Source organism: Psammomys obesus, unplaced genomic scaffold (genome assembly GCF_907164565.1).
Source record: "Psammomys obesus unplaced genomic scaffold, mPsaObe1.curated_primary_1811, whole genome shotgun sequence".
Lineage (NCBI taxonomy): Eukaryota > Metazoa > Chordata > Mammalia > Rodentia > Muridae > Psammomys > Psammomys obesus.
In genome coordinates this window covers 1227491-1246314 of record NW_026590656.1, presented here as the reverse complement: position 1 = coordinate 1246314, position 18824 = coordinate 1227491, and the positions used below count along the sequence as shown (strand labels likewise).

The window sequence follows — 18824 nt, the reverse complement described above, 5'->3', positions numbered from 1 at the left end:
TGAGATAGACATCAGAAGAGGGAAAAAACAGGGAACAGGACAGACAGAGGGCCTCTGAAAGACTCTACCCAACAAAGGTATCAAAACAGATGCTGAAACTCATACCCAAACTTTGGGCAGAGTACAGAGAATCTTATGAAAAAAGGGGGAGATAGAAAGACCTGGAGGGGACAGGAACTCCACAAGGAGAGCAACAGAACCAAAAAACTCTGGGCCCAGGGGTCATTTCTGAGACTGATACTCTAACCAAGGACCATATATGTAGATAACCTAGAACCCCTGCATAGATGTAGCTCATGGCAGCTCAGTCTCCAAGGGGATTCCCTAGTAAGAGGAAAAGGGGGAGCAGCCTTATAAGAGGCCACAGAGGAAGACAATACTATGATTCCTGATGAGACCTGATAGGCTAGGGTCAGATGGAAGAGGAAAAGGTCCTTCCCTATCAGTGGACTGGGGCAGGGGCATGAGAGAAGAAGAGGGAAGGAAGGTTGGATTGGGAGGGGACAAGGAAGGGGGCTACAGCTGAGATACAAAGTGAATAAATTGTAATAAATAAATAATTTTATTAAATAAATAAATAAAATAAATAATTAAAATAATAAAAATAAAGATTTTTTTCTATGTGTCCTCCTTTATACTTTTCTGAACATGTATCAATGTCATATAGATATACATATACATATATTTGCATATTATATATGATATTTATTATACATACTAATGTATATATATATATTTATATATATTAGTGTACAGGAAAGGAAGAGAAAAATATATTACATTTGTATGTTTGTATGCATATATTTGTACATATATACACATAGGTTGGTGCAGAAATATGTATTAACTTTGATATTACCTACTCTATTCCACAGGCCCGTATGTCCATTGTCCACAAAAGAATATCAAGAACTATTCGTGGAGATGACCTGGAACCCCTGCACAGGTGTAGCCCATGGCAGTTCAGTGTCCAAGTGGGTTACATAGTCATGGGAAGAGGGACTGCCTCTGACATAATCTGATTGGCCTGCTCTTTGATCACTTCCCCCTGAGGGGGGAGCAGCCTTACCAGGCCACAGTAGAGGACAATGCAGCCACTTTTGATGAGAACTGATAGACTAAGATCAGAAAGAAGAGGAGAACCTCCCCTATCAGTGGACTTGGGGAGTGGCATGCATGCAGAAAGGGGAGGGAGGGTAGGATCGGAAGGGGAGGAGGGAGGGGCTTATGGGGGGATACAAAATGAATAAAGTGTAATTAATAAAAAATAAAAAAAGAATATCATAACCAGTCCTCATAGAGCTTTGAAAATGAACAGTTCACTCCTTTTGTAACATCATCATTGATTGTACACTGACCAAAATTGATGTATGCTTATTCATTAGGTTCTCATATCTATAGCTTCATGAAATTTTTAGGAATCTGTTGTTTTCCAAAAAAAATTGTAATTTAATGTTAAGGACAAAAGGTATGGTAATAACACAGATATTCTATTGTAATAGAAGACAAAAGAAGAACATGGATTATCTATATCATTCAAATATTAGCCTGTACATATCCAAAAGAATTAAAATCACTAAACATTCAATATTAAGTTAAGCCTGGAACAGTAGCAAATGTCTGTAATCCCAGAACTCTGGGAGGCAGAAGCAGGTGGATCTCTGTGAGTTTAAGGCAAGCCTTATCTACAGAGCAGATCCAGAACAAACAAGGCTACACAGAAAAATCTTGTCTTAAAAATAAGTGTAAAATGTTATTAAGAGACTTCAAAAACCAAACAGAAGACCTTTTCTAGAAAGCTTCTTTCCCCCCCGGGGGTAAGAGATCACAGTGTAATTGCAGAAAGGAACTGCAGACTTTTCTTGTGGTCAGAGGTCATGATGCCTGGCTGTGGCTGGTAAACCTTGACATTAAGCAGAGACAAGACCTGCAAAATGACCCTTTTCTGGATCCGTCTTCCCTCTCTGATTACTTTACCAACAGGTGTTACATTCAATACTAAAGCCTTCATTGTGTGCCTTCTGGGGTGAGCAGAATTTAATCCTCATTACTGCCTGTCCCATAGCAATGATACTTCTTCGTTCAAACTCTACAATTGACTAATCTCTTCTAAATTATCTATTAATTTATAGATACTGGCTATCAGTTCTTCATTATTATTATATATTAATATCAGTAATATTAACAATATTTATGATCATATTATCTTCTTTTCAAATTATTTAAATTGCCATTAATTTAAATAATTATTTATAGTGGATGCAAAGTAATATTGCCTTAAATGATTTTTGGCACACTTTTTTATATACATAGAAATAAAAACATTTGAATTCATGTGTTCCATCTAATCAGTGTCACTTCTGGCGTGTTATTCGAAGCTCTGCATGGCTATGACTACGGCTTCATCTATGTCTTCTAACCACCCTCACCACCCCTGACCATTGTCCACTATAGATTGATGCTTTGTTGTATCAAATCTACCTGCAAAGCTTTTAGCTCCTCCACTGCAAACTCTCAACCTTCAACATTCAGAGTACAGATGGATTTACAGTCATTTTTCCAAGTCTTTAAACTGCATCCCTATTGTGTTCCACAATATTGTGTTGTTGTGTTATTGTTTAGATTGAATGTCTGAAATGACAATGTCCCTGAAAAGGTACTACACAGGTGCTGGATGTATTTTAGAAATCCCAAATGGCTTAACTAGCAAATGTGTATAGTTTCAGCTTCCTCTTTTTTATAGCTGTATTTCAATCATTATTCTCAGAATCTTCTTTAACTTTGGTTTTGGACAATTTTTTCGATTTTCAGTTTTTGAAATTGAAATCCTAAGACTTTGCTATCACATTTCCTGCTCACTATAATGGAGAATAATATTCTAAGCCAGAAAAAAGCAGAAGAGGTTGGGGAGTCAAAGGCAGTTTGAGCAAGACAACCAGTACTCATTTCATACGCATCTATTTGTTACCACCAGTGACCACTGTAAAATATTACTGATGAAACCACAACTTGATTACGCTTCAAAGATAGGATCATTCATATTAAAAATAATAAATCTTTTGGAGTGAAACGATGTATATTCACCTATTAAATTGCAACTTCTCATTACAAATATATGGTTATATACCATCATTTTGAAATCATCTTTTGGAATCTTTTCAGTACTCTTAGACATTCCTTAATCACTTAGTCACTCTATCAGAATAATAATCTACATTTTTCCAAATATTTAGTGTATAATTATTTTATTATGTACACATTGCTAAAACATGTTCATTAAAATTTGCTGTCACTAGGATATCTTGTAGATAATTAAATCAAATTATGGTAGAATGATAACAAAACACTAATCGGAACACAGGGTGTGTATTAATGATTACAAGAATAATCAAATAAACATGATTGTAGGAGGCTTTAAAATCTACCACAAAGTGCTTTTAATTTGATTTATTCAAGGTTAAAGATCTAACTTAATAACTAGTCATTACTAAAACAAAGCTCACTTGTATGCATCATACAAAGAATAAACCAACAATAAAGTAATCCTTAATTTCCTTAGGAGTATAAGGAGATCATTATTCCTATCAAAGAACTTCATAGCATTGATATTTTTTAATATACAATTAAAATATTTGCAAGAGTGTTATCTAATTAGGATAGTGAGGGAAATGTTTTTGTAAATGTTATCCATAATCAAGAATGTATGGGTGAATATAAAAAATCAATTAGAAAATGTATAAGCGGATATTAGCCATATAACACCAAATAGCCATCTACAGACATAAAGACACTAAACACTAAGGAGGACCCTAGAGGGAATGCTTAAATCTCATTCAGAATGGCAAACAGGATAGACACCAGAAGCGGTGGAAGAGAGGAAAAGGATGGGAGCCTACTATAGAGGGTCCAATGAAAGGACCCACCCAACAGAGAATCAAAGCAGATGCTGAGACTTAAGTCTAGACTTCGGGTAGAATGCAGGGATTCTTATGAAAGAAGAGAGGGCTGTGGATAGAGGGACATGGTGGAGAGGACAGGAGCCTTACAAGGACACCAACAATACTAAAGGATCTGAGCTCAGAGCGTCCTGCAGAGACAGATGGCCCAACCGAGGACCATGTATGGAAGAGGACATAGACTCCCTGCTTGGACGTTGCCAGTTGGCAGCTCTGTCTCCATGTGAGTCTCCAAGTGAGGGGAGTAGATGCTGCCTTTATCATGAACTCGCTTGACTGCTCTTTGATCACTCACCCCTGATATGCAGCATGGCCAGGCCACAGAGGAAGAAGATCCAGGCAGCCCTGGAGACTTGACAAGCTATGGGCAGATGACAATGGTAGAGAACTCCCCCTTTCAGTGGACTAGGAGAAGGGGATAAGAGAGAAGAAGGAGCGAGAGTGGGACTGGGAGGAGTTGAGGAAGGGGGCATCAATCCGGATATATAATGAATAAATTGAGAAAAAAAATTAAAAAAGAAAAGAAAATTAACGGTAAAAATTACCATAGTCCCAAAGGAATTTTGAACATCTATAGTCTAACTGTACAGTAACAATATGAGGATCAGCATATACCATTACACAGGCTATGAAACTCATCTCCCCCAAATCACTTCCTCCCTAAGAAAAGTTACCTTCATCTAGAAATTTTAAACTTGCAAGTGCCACTTGAGGTGGAGTGGGAAAATATTAACAATTCTTAAGAGTATTAAGTAGATTCCCAAGGAATGAGGCTATATTCAGACATTATGATATTAGCTACTAAAATAACTTCAATAAAATGCACATTATCTGATAAATGACAGGTATTAACTAATTGTCCTAATATTGAATTTTATATGTTACTTTGTGCAAAAAACTTTAAGAATTATAAGATGTGAATAAAATAAGAGAGTTTGTTGAACCTGAAACCCTATTCTGCATGGATAATTTTCTCTATGATTAATTATTCTGTGCTAAGCACAATATCAAGAAATGTTTTTAAGACTACAATTCTACAACAACAGCAAGAAACATTCAAACATTGAAAGTTAATTTAACTTCCCTCTACCTGAATGCAGAAATTTAGTCATAAGTGTATGTTGGCCAATTTCTGAGAAAATTTGTACTTTTTGTTAAGGCTACTATTTGTACTTTTTGTTAAAGCATGAATCATACTTGTGATTCATGCTTTCATTGCCTGTATTACCTGCTGTGTTAGTACCAAACTGAGCATCCATTAAACTTTATTGCAGTTAAAAAAAAAGAAAGAAAGTTAATTTAAGTAAAATATATGACTAAACAAGTGTAAAGAAGATAAGAGACATTACAAAGAATCTACTCATCAAGATCAATATGACTTTGTTTCTAACTGTGCTATATAGACATTACGATCATATGTTGTGTTCCCTAATCCCCTCCGCTTATCAAGTTTTATTGCCATTTTGCAAATAAAAACTAAGTCAATTAGTAGTACTTCAAAATCATGGTTAAAGCCCATGGTAAACTTTGGCAGTTCGAATCCATTAACCATATGGAAGTGTCTATCTTTGCCATACAATGTTGTATACAATTTTATTCCATTGACTTTTTTTATTTTTTATTAATTACACTTTATTCATTTTGTATCTCCCCATAAGCCCCTCCCTACTCCCCTCCCTTTTAATAGTGAGTTGATTTTACTCTAACAATTCTGCTCCTAGGATCATTATGTAACAACTTTTTTATTATTTGTTTCCATACATATATAAGTATTTGATCTTTGGGTATCCATGACAGTGATGCTGCTAATTATACTGCTAATTCATCAGAATTTGGCTCTAAGTTCAACCACCAAGGTCATAAGACAGTACCGATGGGCTCAATTTCAAGAAACAAATTACACTAGGTATGATAAAAAGTATTTTTTACAACCTGGCAGGATGACATCCATATTTCAAACTACACCAGTGTTTTAGACCTACTTGACTGCTTTCCTACACTGGCAGCTTGACATGGGAGCTAGATAACAAAAAGGAGGCTTTCAGGTCAGATCCAGTGAGAATCAACTGATTTCCTGTCCTTCGCAATTAGTGTCTTCCACATAACTACTTAATCAATATTTTAAAATTAATAGCTAAAAGTGAAAGAAAATAATTTTGTACACATTTCAAAATATATATTCTCTTTGATTACAATTATACCTACAAAGTGTCTCAATTTATTTCTAGCCCAAATTTGTATTTGTTTAAATTTTAGTTGCATCCCTTGCTATTTGCCTGTCTTTGTAGATCTTAATTTGTGAGTATAATAATAGCTACTGAAATAAAAATTTATCCTAAGTACAGATAACATGAGGTATGAATGGTCACTGTGCTTAACTGTGGAGACATTCATGTGAATATATACTTATGTTTATGTGGTAAGCAGATTTTCTATTTAGCTGTATGGCTAATTGACCACTAATATAATTCAGTTAATACTATGTTAGTTTCGAATAAATATTAAGTAGTAATCTTAATATTGCAATTGTCGTGTATTGATTAATGGGGCTATAAAAATTCAACTGATATAAATTTCATTGTTAATAATTAAATGATTCTTAGCATTTAGGAATTAGGAATTTACATATCTATTTAATGTAGTAATCAAAGCATTTTTTTCAACCTTTTGGTATAATGTTCTTTTGGAATGTATACAAATGTGTACCCTTGTTCATTCAAATGCTGATTTCTCTACCCCACTAACTGGTTTCAATCTGGACTTTGCATTGTGACACTTATTCTGAGCATCACCTGTCTCAGGTTTGTGGAAACACGCCACCATTTGTTCTCCATATTGTCAATTAAACAATCAGCCAGTGCTGAGCAGTGGAGAGAATAGGGTGGGACATCCTGGTCTGGAGGGGAGGACAGAGAAGAAGCAGGGTGGGGTCAGAGAGAAGAGATCAGCAGGAGAGGACTTGGAACTACCAGGAGAAATGAAACAGGCCTAAGATATGACTGAAAGAAAGTATAATGTGGAAAATCTGAATGGGAAGAAACTGTGCGGGCTTTGAGGTTTAGGATGGAGTATTATTGCCCAGCATTGTGCTCTAAGTTAATTAAGTAAATCCTAGTCTCTATGTGGTGATTTGGGTATACAGCTGGCTTAGGAATGACCACTGTTTAGCTAAGAGACTATCAGAAATAAATATTAATAATTAACAGTAATCAAGTTAAAGACATCATCAAAGTACAGATCTTATAGGGTGATTATGATAACAGGATTGCATATTTAGCTTAAATGGCAAATAATGCCATGTCACTTCACTTAAGAAAATTCTCAGGATTTAGTTGATTCTTATGTTGAAATACTGTGAAGAAATATTAATCAGTGAGTTTATGAATTCAGTGAATAAAAAAATATTTCTCTGCTGGAAAAGATAATAAACAAGAGGAAAAAAAGCTGTTGTGTAATTCATTCTCCTGGAGTTCTGGGTCTTTCATACTTTGGTGGGAGAAGGAACCTGGTACCCAAAAATGTCCTCTGACTTCCAGAGGTTCTTGTGCAGATGATCACCACAGTTTACAGAGAAATAAGTAAGTAAATTAAATAAATAACATTAAAAACAAATTAAAAATACTTTCTGCTTCACTTTTACAAACCTTATATTTTCATTTTGTATTTAGCAAAGATGGGAAATATATTAATGTTAATGTGTTACAAAATTCTGCTACTCAAAATATAAAACTTATTCTTATTCTAATTTTAAAATTAATGCAAATGAAACTCAATCAAGTTGTTCATTTAGATGAACAAATTATCAGATTACATTTATTAAGTACTATTTATAAAATAATTATTTATATCAAGTTCATAAACTATTTCTACATAATCATTATTCAACTTTAATATGTAATATTGCTTCAATTAAATTTAAATTAATTTCTATCTCTGTTTTTCAACATTTGTTTTTGTTATGGACTACTTATTAAATTGATGAACTCATGCAATGAAATAGGAATAAAATAAAAAAAATTTGTTTTTTAAAATAAAATTGCTTGAAGCCAGGGGTCACATATCGTGACTCTGAATGTACAGACTATGAATTCAGAAAAATAATGAATGCTTCTTAACCCAGTACAGCTGATTTAAAGTGTGTTTCATATCCAAAACGTACTTGATCCAGTTGTGTAAATGATTCTGCTTCTGTATGGACTTGTTCTGTATGGATTTATTTGAGCTCTGCTCTGCATAGTCAAAGCAAACAGACAAGTGGCAATGTTTAAAACTCATTGAATTTATAATACAGACATTGTAATCCACCCATCTCTCTCTCTCTGTCTCTCTGTCTCTCTGTCTCTCTCTCTGTCTGTCTGTGTGTGTGTGTGTGTGTGTGTGTGTGTGTGTGTGTGTGTGTTAGAGGTAGTTTGCCTCTCTCTGTCTGTTATGTGGGCCCTGCAGATCAGATTGATGTCCTCAGTCTTGGTGGCAAGTGTCTTTACTGCAGAGCCATCTTACTGGCACAAAATGACTTTCTTCATCCTTGTTCTTTTGAAGCACCCCTGATATTCTAATGACCTCATGTTCCGCATGACATGCATTGTTTAAGTTTATGTCACAATTTTTATACTTCATTTCAGGAGAAAAAAAAAAAAAAACAAAAAACCTTAGCCACTTGGCATTGTTTGAATTTGGGCAAAATGACTCAATTTTTCATTATCAAGTCAGTGTAAGAAATGTACTGCTGGGCTAAAACTAAGCATGAAAGATTTCATCTGTGAGGGACAATTTGTCAGAAAATTATGAGGAGGTGCAAACAGAGGGCTGTAATGGAAGCGGTCTTGCCACATTAACTAAATCATTCACTATCAAAAACTGTTATAAATCCGCAGACCACAGTCCAGCCGTGCAGCTGTCTGCTGCAGGTGCGCACCGCAGAAGCAAAGTTTCTCTCCAGAAGGAGGTGCTCCACCTCACTTCTTGGTGAGCGTCTTGGCCCATGAACTGAAGAATGAATCCGGAAAATGGAAACGATAGTGCAGAAAGTGTCATAAAACTCCATGGTCCTAACCAACCTTTAGAGGGTTTCTCAATGCTATTAGTTAGCATTCAGCAACATACCAAACTTAGTCTGCAGTTAGGAGGATGAAATGTGCTTTCTGAAAAATCACCATCTATATCTGTAGACAGAATATCAGCAAGTGGCCTGAGTTCCACGCTGGCTGAAAAGCCAGACGCAGTGTCTTGCATCTGGATTGCAGCACCCTCATAAGTGAGATGAGAACCAGAGACGAGAGAATTGTTCAGGAGTTTGAGGGCCAGCTAGTCTAAAGGACGCTGGCAGTAAAAGAGGCCCCAAGCCTTAACAAAATAGAAAGTAAGGAACACCTTCCTACAGCTCTCCTCTGACATCTGCAGCTAGAAGTGCCTTGCATGTACAGACTCACACTTTGAGAAAACACCTCAGGATTCAATTCTAGCTACTGGGAATTGGTAGAACATATATTTCTTCAATATCTGTCTTTATCTTGCAAGGAGGATATGATAATGTTTATTATCATTGTTTACAATTTTTTAATTTTGTATCCCAGTTGCGGCCCCCTCTCTCATCTCCTTCTGGTCCCACCCTTCCTCCCTTTTCCACCCCTATCCCTCTCCTCTAGTCCAATGATAGGGGAAGTCTTCCACCCCCTACTGTCTGATCCCAGCCTCTCAGGTCCCACCAGAACTGCCTGGATCCTCTTCCTCTGTGGACTGGCTAGGTTATCCCACCAGGGAGAAGTGATCAAGGATCAGGTAACCAAGTTTATGTCAGAGACTGTTTCTTCTCCATTTACTAGGGAACCCACAGGGAAACTGAGCTGTCTATAGGCTATATCTGGACAGGGTGTCTATGCAGAGTCTTTGGTTGATGCATCAGTCTCTGTAGTCCCCCTTGGCCCAGCTTTTTTTGGTTTTGTTGGAAATCCTAGATCATTTTAGTTTCCAGACAATGAGTAAATTATCAATAGTGTCATATCAATAGTGTTGGACAGGCAGAAGTTCTGTAGGAGAAGTTGGAATTTGGAACCAAACTTATCTTCTAACATCTGGAGGCAGACTTTAGATTTCTAGAGGGTTTGGGAACAAATAGGTGTGCAGAAGTTCCAGGGAGTTGTATAATTTACCAGTAACTGCCACTGTGTGGAATTATTATGTCATTTTTTTTTTCTCAAAACAGAGAAAGTGTTAAAAAATTTGAAAGCCCAAATAAAACACAGGGAGCATGGGTGTGTGGGTGTGGGGGTGGTGTAGAAAAGTCTCATGTTCATAGTTGTTACTGTTGGAATGTGCGACTAACAATTGGACCTTCCATGATCTCTACTGTCACTGACAATGATCTTCCCTAAGCACTCTGGAGTTCTGGGGAGAATGACTATATATATTTTTCCAGCACACAAAGCAGTTGCTCTTACTGACAGACAGAACGTTAGGGAGTTATGTCCCCTGCAAATGGAAGGAGAGGAGATGAAAGCTAACACAAACTGGATTGCAATTTGGAGTAGAATTTCCAAAATAATTTCTTTTTTATGTTTTACTGAGAAAACCTAAAGAATTTAAATCTGAGATCTATTATCTGGATCTTTCCGAGTCATAAACAATCAGACAGGTGGGCATGGCAGAAAAGATAAGTATATTTAGATGAGCAGTCATTATTTATCCAATACAGTGTAATAAATTCTAAGATAAGCTATGTGGATTATGAAACAAACAAACAAACAAACAAACAAACTCAGATTAATTGTAACAGAAAGGGAGAGAAAAACAAACAGAAATAACAAGAGTCTCCAAGAATTAAAACATCTGATATGAGGTTTAAGTTTAAAGTATGTTTAACTGGTCATTGTCTGCAAAAGGTTAAAATGGTAATGAACACTTAAAAAAAATCACTTTGGGAACAAAACTTGGCATTAAATGTCAATGTTATTAGAATTGTAATTTAGTCACAGAATTTAGTGAACCTGGTGTTTATGTACCTACATCAACAATGATCTATGGGGAGGTTTGTAGGGTCATTGTTTATGATGGGAAATTAAACAACCAAATAACAAAGTTACAGAGTAAAAGGCTATTAAGGGAAGAAATAAACAAAGGAGATTTGGTTTAAGAAATTTACAACAGTAAATAAATAATGTGGATTTCATCTACACAAGGAATAAGAGGGATTTTTCTGTTCCACAAAGGTACATATGGTCTAGAGGGCAGGGAACAGGGTGATAAAAACAAAGTAATTGTAATAAATGTGGTCAGGAGAAAAAAAAAAAAAGTAACAAAAACTGAACCTGTGGTTATTTTATATTTAAACTTTCTTCACATATGCCTTTATCTGTACATGCTAGACACAAAAATAAAAGCTAAAAGATAGAAAGTTTCACTTAAAGGTGATTTGATTTGGTGACTGTGAGAGGTAAGTTTTGAAAGGATATAAGACTTAGTGAGAGCAAATCATCACTAGGCTAATACTGAAGGTAAAAAAAAGGGTCTCATGAATGACATGAAAATACATTATGCTTTAGCAGTGTTTGATAAAAATGTAAAATTTAAACTCAGTATATTTCATAAATAAATATGATAATATTTATACTCAGAACTTCAGAAACAAAAATTTGAAAGAAATCAAAACATAACAGAAAATGGGAAAATCACTCTAAGCTTTATAATCATTAAAAAATTTATCCTGAAAAGGTTGATTATTTGGGGATTACATAATGTTTAATATTTGAAAAAAGAAAAACAGGTGGCAAAATGTATTTTTCACATAAGATCTCCCTTATCTATTTTGATTCTTTGATAGTAAAAGAAAATTAAATCAAGGATTTGTATAAGCATGCATATAATAATATTAACAAATTAATAATAAATGTTAAAATAAACATACAATATAATAAAATATTAAATTATAAATATAAGATTAAAATAACAACTAGAATGCAGTCTCAAGCCTTAGCTAATGGGAGACTAAATCAAAATGCAAGGATACTAAAAATGATGCATGCAGTAATTTGACAGGACAGTCTATCATTACTAGAATAATCTGAGTATATAGTAAATGAGTAGATAGATGTGATATTTAGAAAATGAGCCTGGCAATATACAAATGTTTGAATAAAAGGTTTCTCAGGTTTGCTTCCATTAAAAACAGGCTACAATGCTCAAGCCTATTTTGCTTAGAATTTGCTTTCAGCCAACACTTATTTAACCAGTCTTATTACTTTGGGTATGTATTTGATAGGTCTGAATTAGCTGGGAATCAGAATTATTTTCAACAGTGAGTATTTTTATCTTCTCTGTCACAGTGTTCCTGATTTTATGATTCCTTTTACTTAGTAGCTAGCATTTGTATTCTCATTGTTTTAAAAGTATTTTTATTTATTAATGGTAATCTTATAGATATATACACTATATTATAAAGACATTCATTCTCCACTACCTTTTCCACTTTTCCCATAATCCATTACTGGATACTATACATGACTAATAAAATTATATTGCAGGAATTGTGTATGAACAACTTTTTTGTTTTTGTTATTTTTTAAATTTTATTATTAGTTACATTTTATTAACTCTGTATCCCTGCTGTATCCTGCTCCCTCATTCCCTCCCAATCTCACCCTCCCTCCCTCATCTACTTCCTGCCCCTTTCCAAGTCCAAAGATAGGGGAGGACCTCCTCCCCTTATGAACAACTTTTATTGTCATTCTTATTAAAATAACTATTTCATGGACACATGAATTTCAGTTTTAAAATACAAACTGAATTACTAAGAATGGGATCTGAACCAGTAAAAACATTCTCTCTGGTGACAGAGTATGTAGATAGATCAATGAGACTGGTTTATTTATATTGCACCACAAAGGTATACCAATTAGGTAACAGACATCAACAAATTCTCATGTAGTTGGGCTCTACTGTTCATGAGATAATGGGCTTCAAATTTTACCTTCAAATCAGTGCTATCCTTATCCACTCTCATAGTCAAGGGATTGCTGTTTCTATCTCTCAAGAGATTTTTCACCCTGCAGTATTAACTAATTTCCTCTTTCCTGGCTTTCCATTACTTGGCATCTCAACGAGCAGAATAATTTTTGTTACAAAATAGAGGGAGGTTAATGAGGTCTTGTCAACCACATGGACCATGTGTAACATTAGTCACAATGACGGAAGTTAAGCAGCCTCATAAAACATGTTAGATAGCCTTGAAATGCTGAAAACGTGATATTTTAAAAACAATAACATCTCTACTTTGCTCAAATATTTCCATGTATTGAAAGGTAGCAATTATAATGAAAATGAAATAGAATTGTATAAACCAATACAATTTTCCAAATAATTTACAAATCATTTTCTGTGTCTTTTTAAAGTATATCAACTAGGTCTGTTATGCATTGGGTAAAGAAATCTACTCATATTGTACTACAGAAAACATAGACTTCATTTTTATTGTTCTAGGTAAGAAGATTACAAATAATTTCAGAGTTTTCAACTGTATTTAACTTAATCTATTCTGTTTAAGAATCTGCAATAATCTTCAATGGCTTAAGTAATTCTGAATTTCTCTGAAAATTATGAATAACTATATTGAATACAGTGTTAACTAGAAGCATTATTTTGGCACAATTATAACTTCCTTTGCATGAGAATACATGCAAATAGATCAGTAGTTAAAGAAAAGACAGTTTTATGTTTGAGTATAGGTTAAAACAAGATTTTAAAACTAGGTGAAGGAAAATGCAACAAATGAAAATAAAACCATGAAGAAAAACGTGAATACTATCACTTTCATTAACGGCAAGCCTATGTTGGCATATGCTGACATTTAAATTTGGGCCGACTGGGGCTCAAATTATGTAGCTCCCTGGGTGACCAAAACCCCATGGCTTACATGAATCCTGAAAACACAGGTGATGCTTTCAATTACGTCTCAAGAATGGCTTTGTAGACCTTGGTATCAACATGGGGCAGTGCCCCAGGAGTGTGAGGCATGCAGCCATGTAATTATGTGATTAGTATACTTTTGCATTAATTTAAATATGTTCCAGAAGCTAACCCAGCTTGAAGCTAAACATTCCCACGGTGTGGGCCCCTGGATAGCAGTGAGCCCTGTTAGAGTGACAGAGCTTCTCTTATCACCAATTTTATAAAGTTTTCATAGATGGCTTTTGATCAAGGAAACCAAATTATTGAAATTATAATTTCTATAAAAGATTATTTATCTTTTATAAAAAGATATTTAAGTTGTTTTTTTTTCATTCTAATTGCATAGTATGTGGGAAAATGTTTATATGTATGCAGGAATTATATTGCAATTATATTTTGATTTAAAATTTTAAGAATAAACCGGGCACAGTGGTGCATGTCTGTAATCCCAGAACTTGGGGAAACAAAGGCAGGCAGATCTCGGTGAGTTAGAGGCTAGCCTGGTCTACAAAGTGAACCCAGGACAGCTGAGGCTATGCAGAGAAACCTTGTCTCAAAAAAACAAAAATAATAAATAAATAAATAATTAGAAAAGAACACACCTTGGTCAGGTGCTTTAGTATTTAGATGCCAAACTGATATATTTATCTATCTATCTATCATCTATCTATCTATCTATCTATCTATCTATCTATCTATCTATCTATCAATCATCTATCTCTTTATATAATATGTGTATATATAAAGAATAGATAGTCTATTTTTATACATTTAAATAATATATGTATTTTGTAATACTTGGTTTTGAATTATTAATAAAATAAGATTGGAAATGGTACTGCTATCATATTTTAGTTAACCTGGTACTTGAAGTAAGAGGAAAGTTTCTTCAGAGTTGTGAATGTGTCACTTACCATGTAATCAATCAATCAATAATGTAGAATTCAGGGAGCATACTTCAGAGCACAGAGCATAAACTCTATACCCAAAAAATACCCAAACAGAAAGAGAACATATGCCAACCAATGGACAGTGGTGAGCTTTAGATGCATTACTAACACATCTCTTCAGGAAACTTTATCTCTATCCCTCACTTCCTACAGGGTTACTTGCCCTGATACCAGGACCATAGATACCAAACTGTTTCTAAAATATGTTTTTCATTTGTTTGTTATGAGTTTTGTTTTTCTTTTTAAGGAAAGAATGAAGACTCATGGGCTTTGTTCTTGCCCAAGTTTTCTCTTTATATGTTATGTCCACTTTTTAGCACCTGTAATGTCTCAGAATGAATGGAAACATTTCTGGGTTAGATTTCCTGTAAATTTGAAAGTGATTTGAACACTTTGTTCTTCTTAGATGGAAGGATGGGCCACCTTCCCACCCAGGCTCCTTCTGCATAGGTGTGGCATGATGTTTACCATGCCTACATTGAGGTTCTACTTCAGGATAGAATATTGTACTAAAAAATTCAGAAAGGATTTTTTTTTTGTTAATTTTTGTTGGTTTTCTTCAATCAGTATTGATAGAATTAAAAAATAAATAAATAAATGACAAGCCTGATACATGGAATACAACAAAGTCAGAACAGCCAACTTTAGATTTACCTTGAGAATACAGAAAATAAGAAAAGAACAGTAAGATATACCTACCTGATTATAAAGGTAACTGAACTGTGCGAGCAAAGAAACAATAGAATATCATTCCTCCCTAAATTCTATGTTTATAAAAAGAGAACATATATACGTGATGGTATATTTCACATTGTTTTGTAAATACGTAACAAATGGCTTCCTCATGATTGTCTAGTACTAGCTGCTTAAGGTTTCAAAATGGGTAATACTGAACTTCTTTGGCTTAAAAGAATTTGCTGTCTGTAGAACTAAATAAAAAATTCATTGTTGTTTTATTTTTTAAAAAGGTAGACTTGAAACTCTTAAGTCCTGAATTTGAAAATCTAAACTAGGTTACACTTGATTTTCTAACACTATGAGTTTTTCATATAATGCAGAGTAAAATGTTGTTATACACATTCAGTAATCTGAATCTAAACTCACCAATAAGTTACAGTCATGTCGCTACTAAATTATTGATTAACATAAAATAATTTCATTTCCAGTCTATTCTATTTCATCTTCTATATCCCAAGCACAATTTCTGAAAAATGGGATGGCCTTGTGACGTCAGTTAAATGTCATGGCCTGTTTTTCACTGAATATGTCCAGAGTTTATGAGGCAACTAAAGATAAACATGGAATCATGAATTATATCAATAATAATTAAAAGCGGCTACATTTTTTAGTATTAAACTATAAAAAAAGCCTTTTTTAGATGATCAAGTATAACAAGCATTGGTTAATGTTTTTTAATAAACGTATTTTACATTGTTTATGAAATAAGATATTCTTTTTATAATCTAAATTTTCCACTCTTAAATGATGTAGAATATTATATGTACATCATAACTAAATATATTCAAAGTAATCCTAAAGTAAAATGTATGATCACTTTGGAGACTTGCAAAGAATGAACTGAATCATTTTCAATTAAAAAAAAAAAAACAACAACAATAAAGCTAGACCATCTTTGATCTCAAAGTGATAGATGTAAAATCATGGTGGTACTTACCACAGTGAAATTCATAACCTTCAATATCCATATTGTCATGGCTAAGTTAACTATCATGGTAACCAACAGCAGAAGGACAAAGAAGTATAAGCACCTCTTTCGCCATCCATAAATCCCCACAGGATAAAGTTGTGCATTTTCAGGTCTCTGCAGGTTATTCTGTTGTGTTGCTAATATGTATTGTTCTCGAGTCATCTGGAAAGAGAGAAAGGAAAAAAGATGCAAGAAGATAGAAAAAAAGAGAGCAGGACAGCACAGTGAAGAAGGAAGTGATAATGTTGGGAAGAAAGAAAAAGATGGAGGAAGATAAGAAGCATTGGAGGAATTGAAATTGGAAGGGAGAATCAGGGTGAAAGAACATCGGTGAGAAGCAGAAGATAACATAGCGAGGTAGACATGAGGGCAGAAAGGAAGGTGCAAAATTTAAAATGGAGTAAAAACAAAAGGGAGAGAAAGTACAACAAAGGGAAGGGAAAGGGAGAGAAAGAGAGAGGGGAAGGGAGGAAGGGAGAGAGAGAGAAAGAGAGAGATTAAAAAATAAAACCAATCTTATTTTTTTATATTTAAGTGGTATAAGACACCTCAAAAAATGTGAAGATAATACTCAAATAAATAATTATCATTGTGTAATTGAAGCAAAACGACCACTTCAAATTATCACCATCAGCGTTATAACAAACTTTTAATTGTTTCTTCCATAAAACACACACTATACCCAGGCAGGTCTGTTTAAAGCCAACAAAGACCCTTTCTCTCTTGAGTCAAAGAAGACCCATACCTGAGTCCTGGTGCTTAGGTTTCAGCATGCTAAAGCAATCCCAACCTTCTATACCTTTCTCTGAAAAGACAGCACATAACTTGTTTAGTTTACTTATTATCAATAAAATAGTGTGTTTATAGGAAATTATGCAGAGAATACAATACCTTGTTTAATGTCCTACACACTTTAATCAAGGGTGAAGACATCAGACTATTCGCTGAGGTACAACTTTGAAATATTTTTACATATATGATAATAAATGTTATTATTTTTTATATAATGAGATTCTTTGCATAGAAAAATACTTTAACTTCTATTTATGTTTTGATCATATTGATTGCAATTTATATTTCAATTAACAATGAATGTATGCTCAATGCATAAAAACATATGTAGCTATTTTATAAATTGTGTAAAAGACTCAATAAATGTTTCTGATAAACTCAATGGCTGGCTCTTTGATAACGCCCCCCCAAGGGGGAAGCAGCCTTGCCAGACCACAGGAGAGGACAATGCAGCCAGCCCTGATGAGACCTGATAGGCTAGGGTCAGATGGAAGGGGAGGAAGACCTCATCTAGCAGTGGACTTGGAGATAGGAATGGGAGGAGATGATAGAGGAAGGGTGGAGTTGGGACGGAGAGACGGACAGGGCTACTGCTAGGATACAAATTGAATAAACTGTAATTAATATAAAAAATTAATTAAAAAATAAATAAATGTGTCTGTTTCTAACAGCTACAAAAATAAAACTAGGCTCAAAAATAAGAAAAAATATTATTGAATTAAATTTGTCTTTATATAGCTGTGTAACCAGTGGTGTTTGCTAAAATAAGGCTTGACTTATCACTGCATATTCCTTTTCATCACAAATACTTCAGAGCAGATATGCTACATAGATACAATGAGGTTACAGTTTCCCTGGAAGTTCTGTTTTTTAAAAAAATAGAGATCCAAGTATTTACAAGTTCAGAAAAATTTTCATGGCTGGAATAATACAACATTAGTCGTCTCAGCAGAAGTAATTGACAGCTTACAGTTCTAATTGACTAGAGTAACTTTTTTCTGAATTATTATTTTTATTTTTTACTTACTGCAATTTATTCATTTGTATCTCTGTTGTAGGCCCCTCCCTCATCCCTTTCAAGTCCCACCTTCCCTCCCTATTCTCTCTCTATAGCCTTCCCCTAGTCCATTCATAGGGAGGTCCTTTTCACCTACTATCTGACCCAAGCCTATCAGGTCTCATCAAGACTAGCTGTATTGTCTTCCTCTGTGGCCTGGTAGAGCTGCTGGCTCCCCAGAGGGAGGTGGTCAAAGAGCCATCCACTGAGTTCATGTCAGGGGCAGTCCCTGCTCCTTTTACTAGGGCATCCACTTGGAGACTGAGCTGCCATGGGGTATACCAGTGCAGAGATTCTAGGTTAGCCCCATGTATGTTCCTTTGTTGGAGTATTGGTCTCTGCAAAGACCCCTGGGACCAGAGTTTTTGATTCGGTTGTTCTCTTTGTGGAGCTCCTGTCCCCTCCAGGTCTTTGTATCTCCC

General features: G+C 34.7%; 1 protein-coding gene across 2 annotated transcripts in view; it reads right to left on the bottom strand.

Moving 5' to 3' along the window:
• Sgcz (sarcoglycan zeta) overlaps positions 1-16715 on the bottom strand; it is a 404776-nt gene extending 388061 nt beyond the window's left edge. For both annotated transcript variants that reach the window (XM_055608087.1, XM_055608088.1), the window contains exon 1: positions 16521-16715. In XM_055608087.1, the coding sequence (XP_055464062.1) occupies positions 16521-16715 (195 nt within the window). The remainder of the gene's footprint in view (positions 1-16520) is intronic.
• Positions 16716-18824: the final 2109 nt, after the last annotated feature.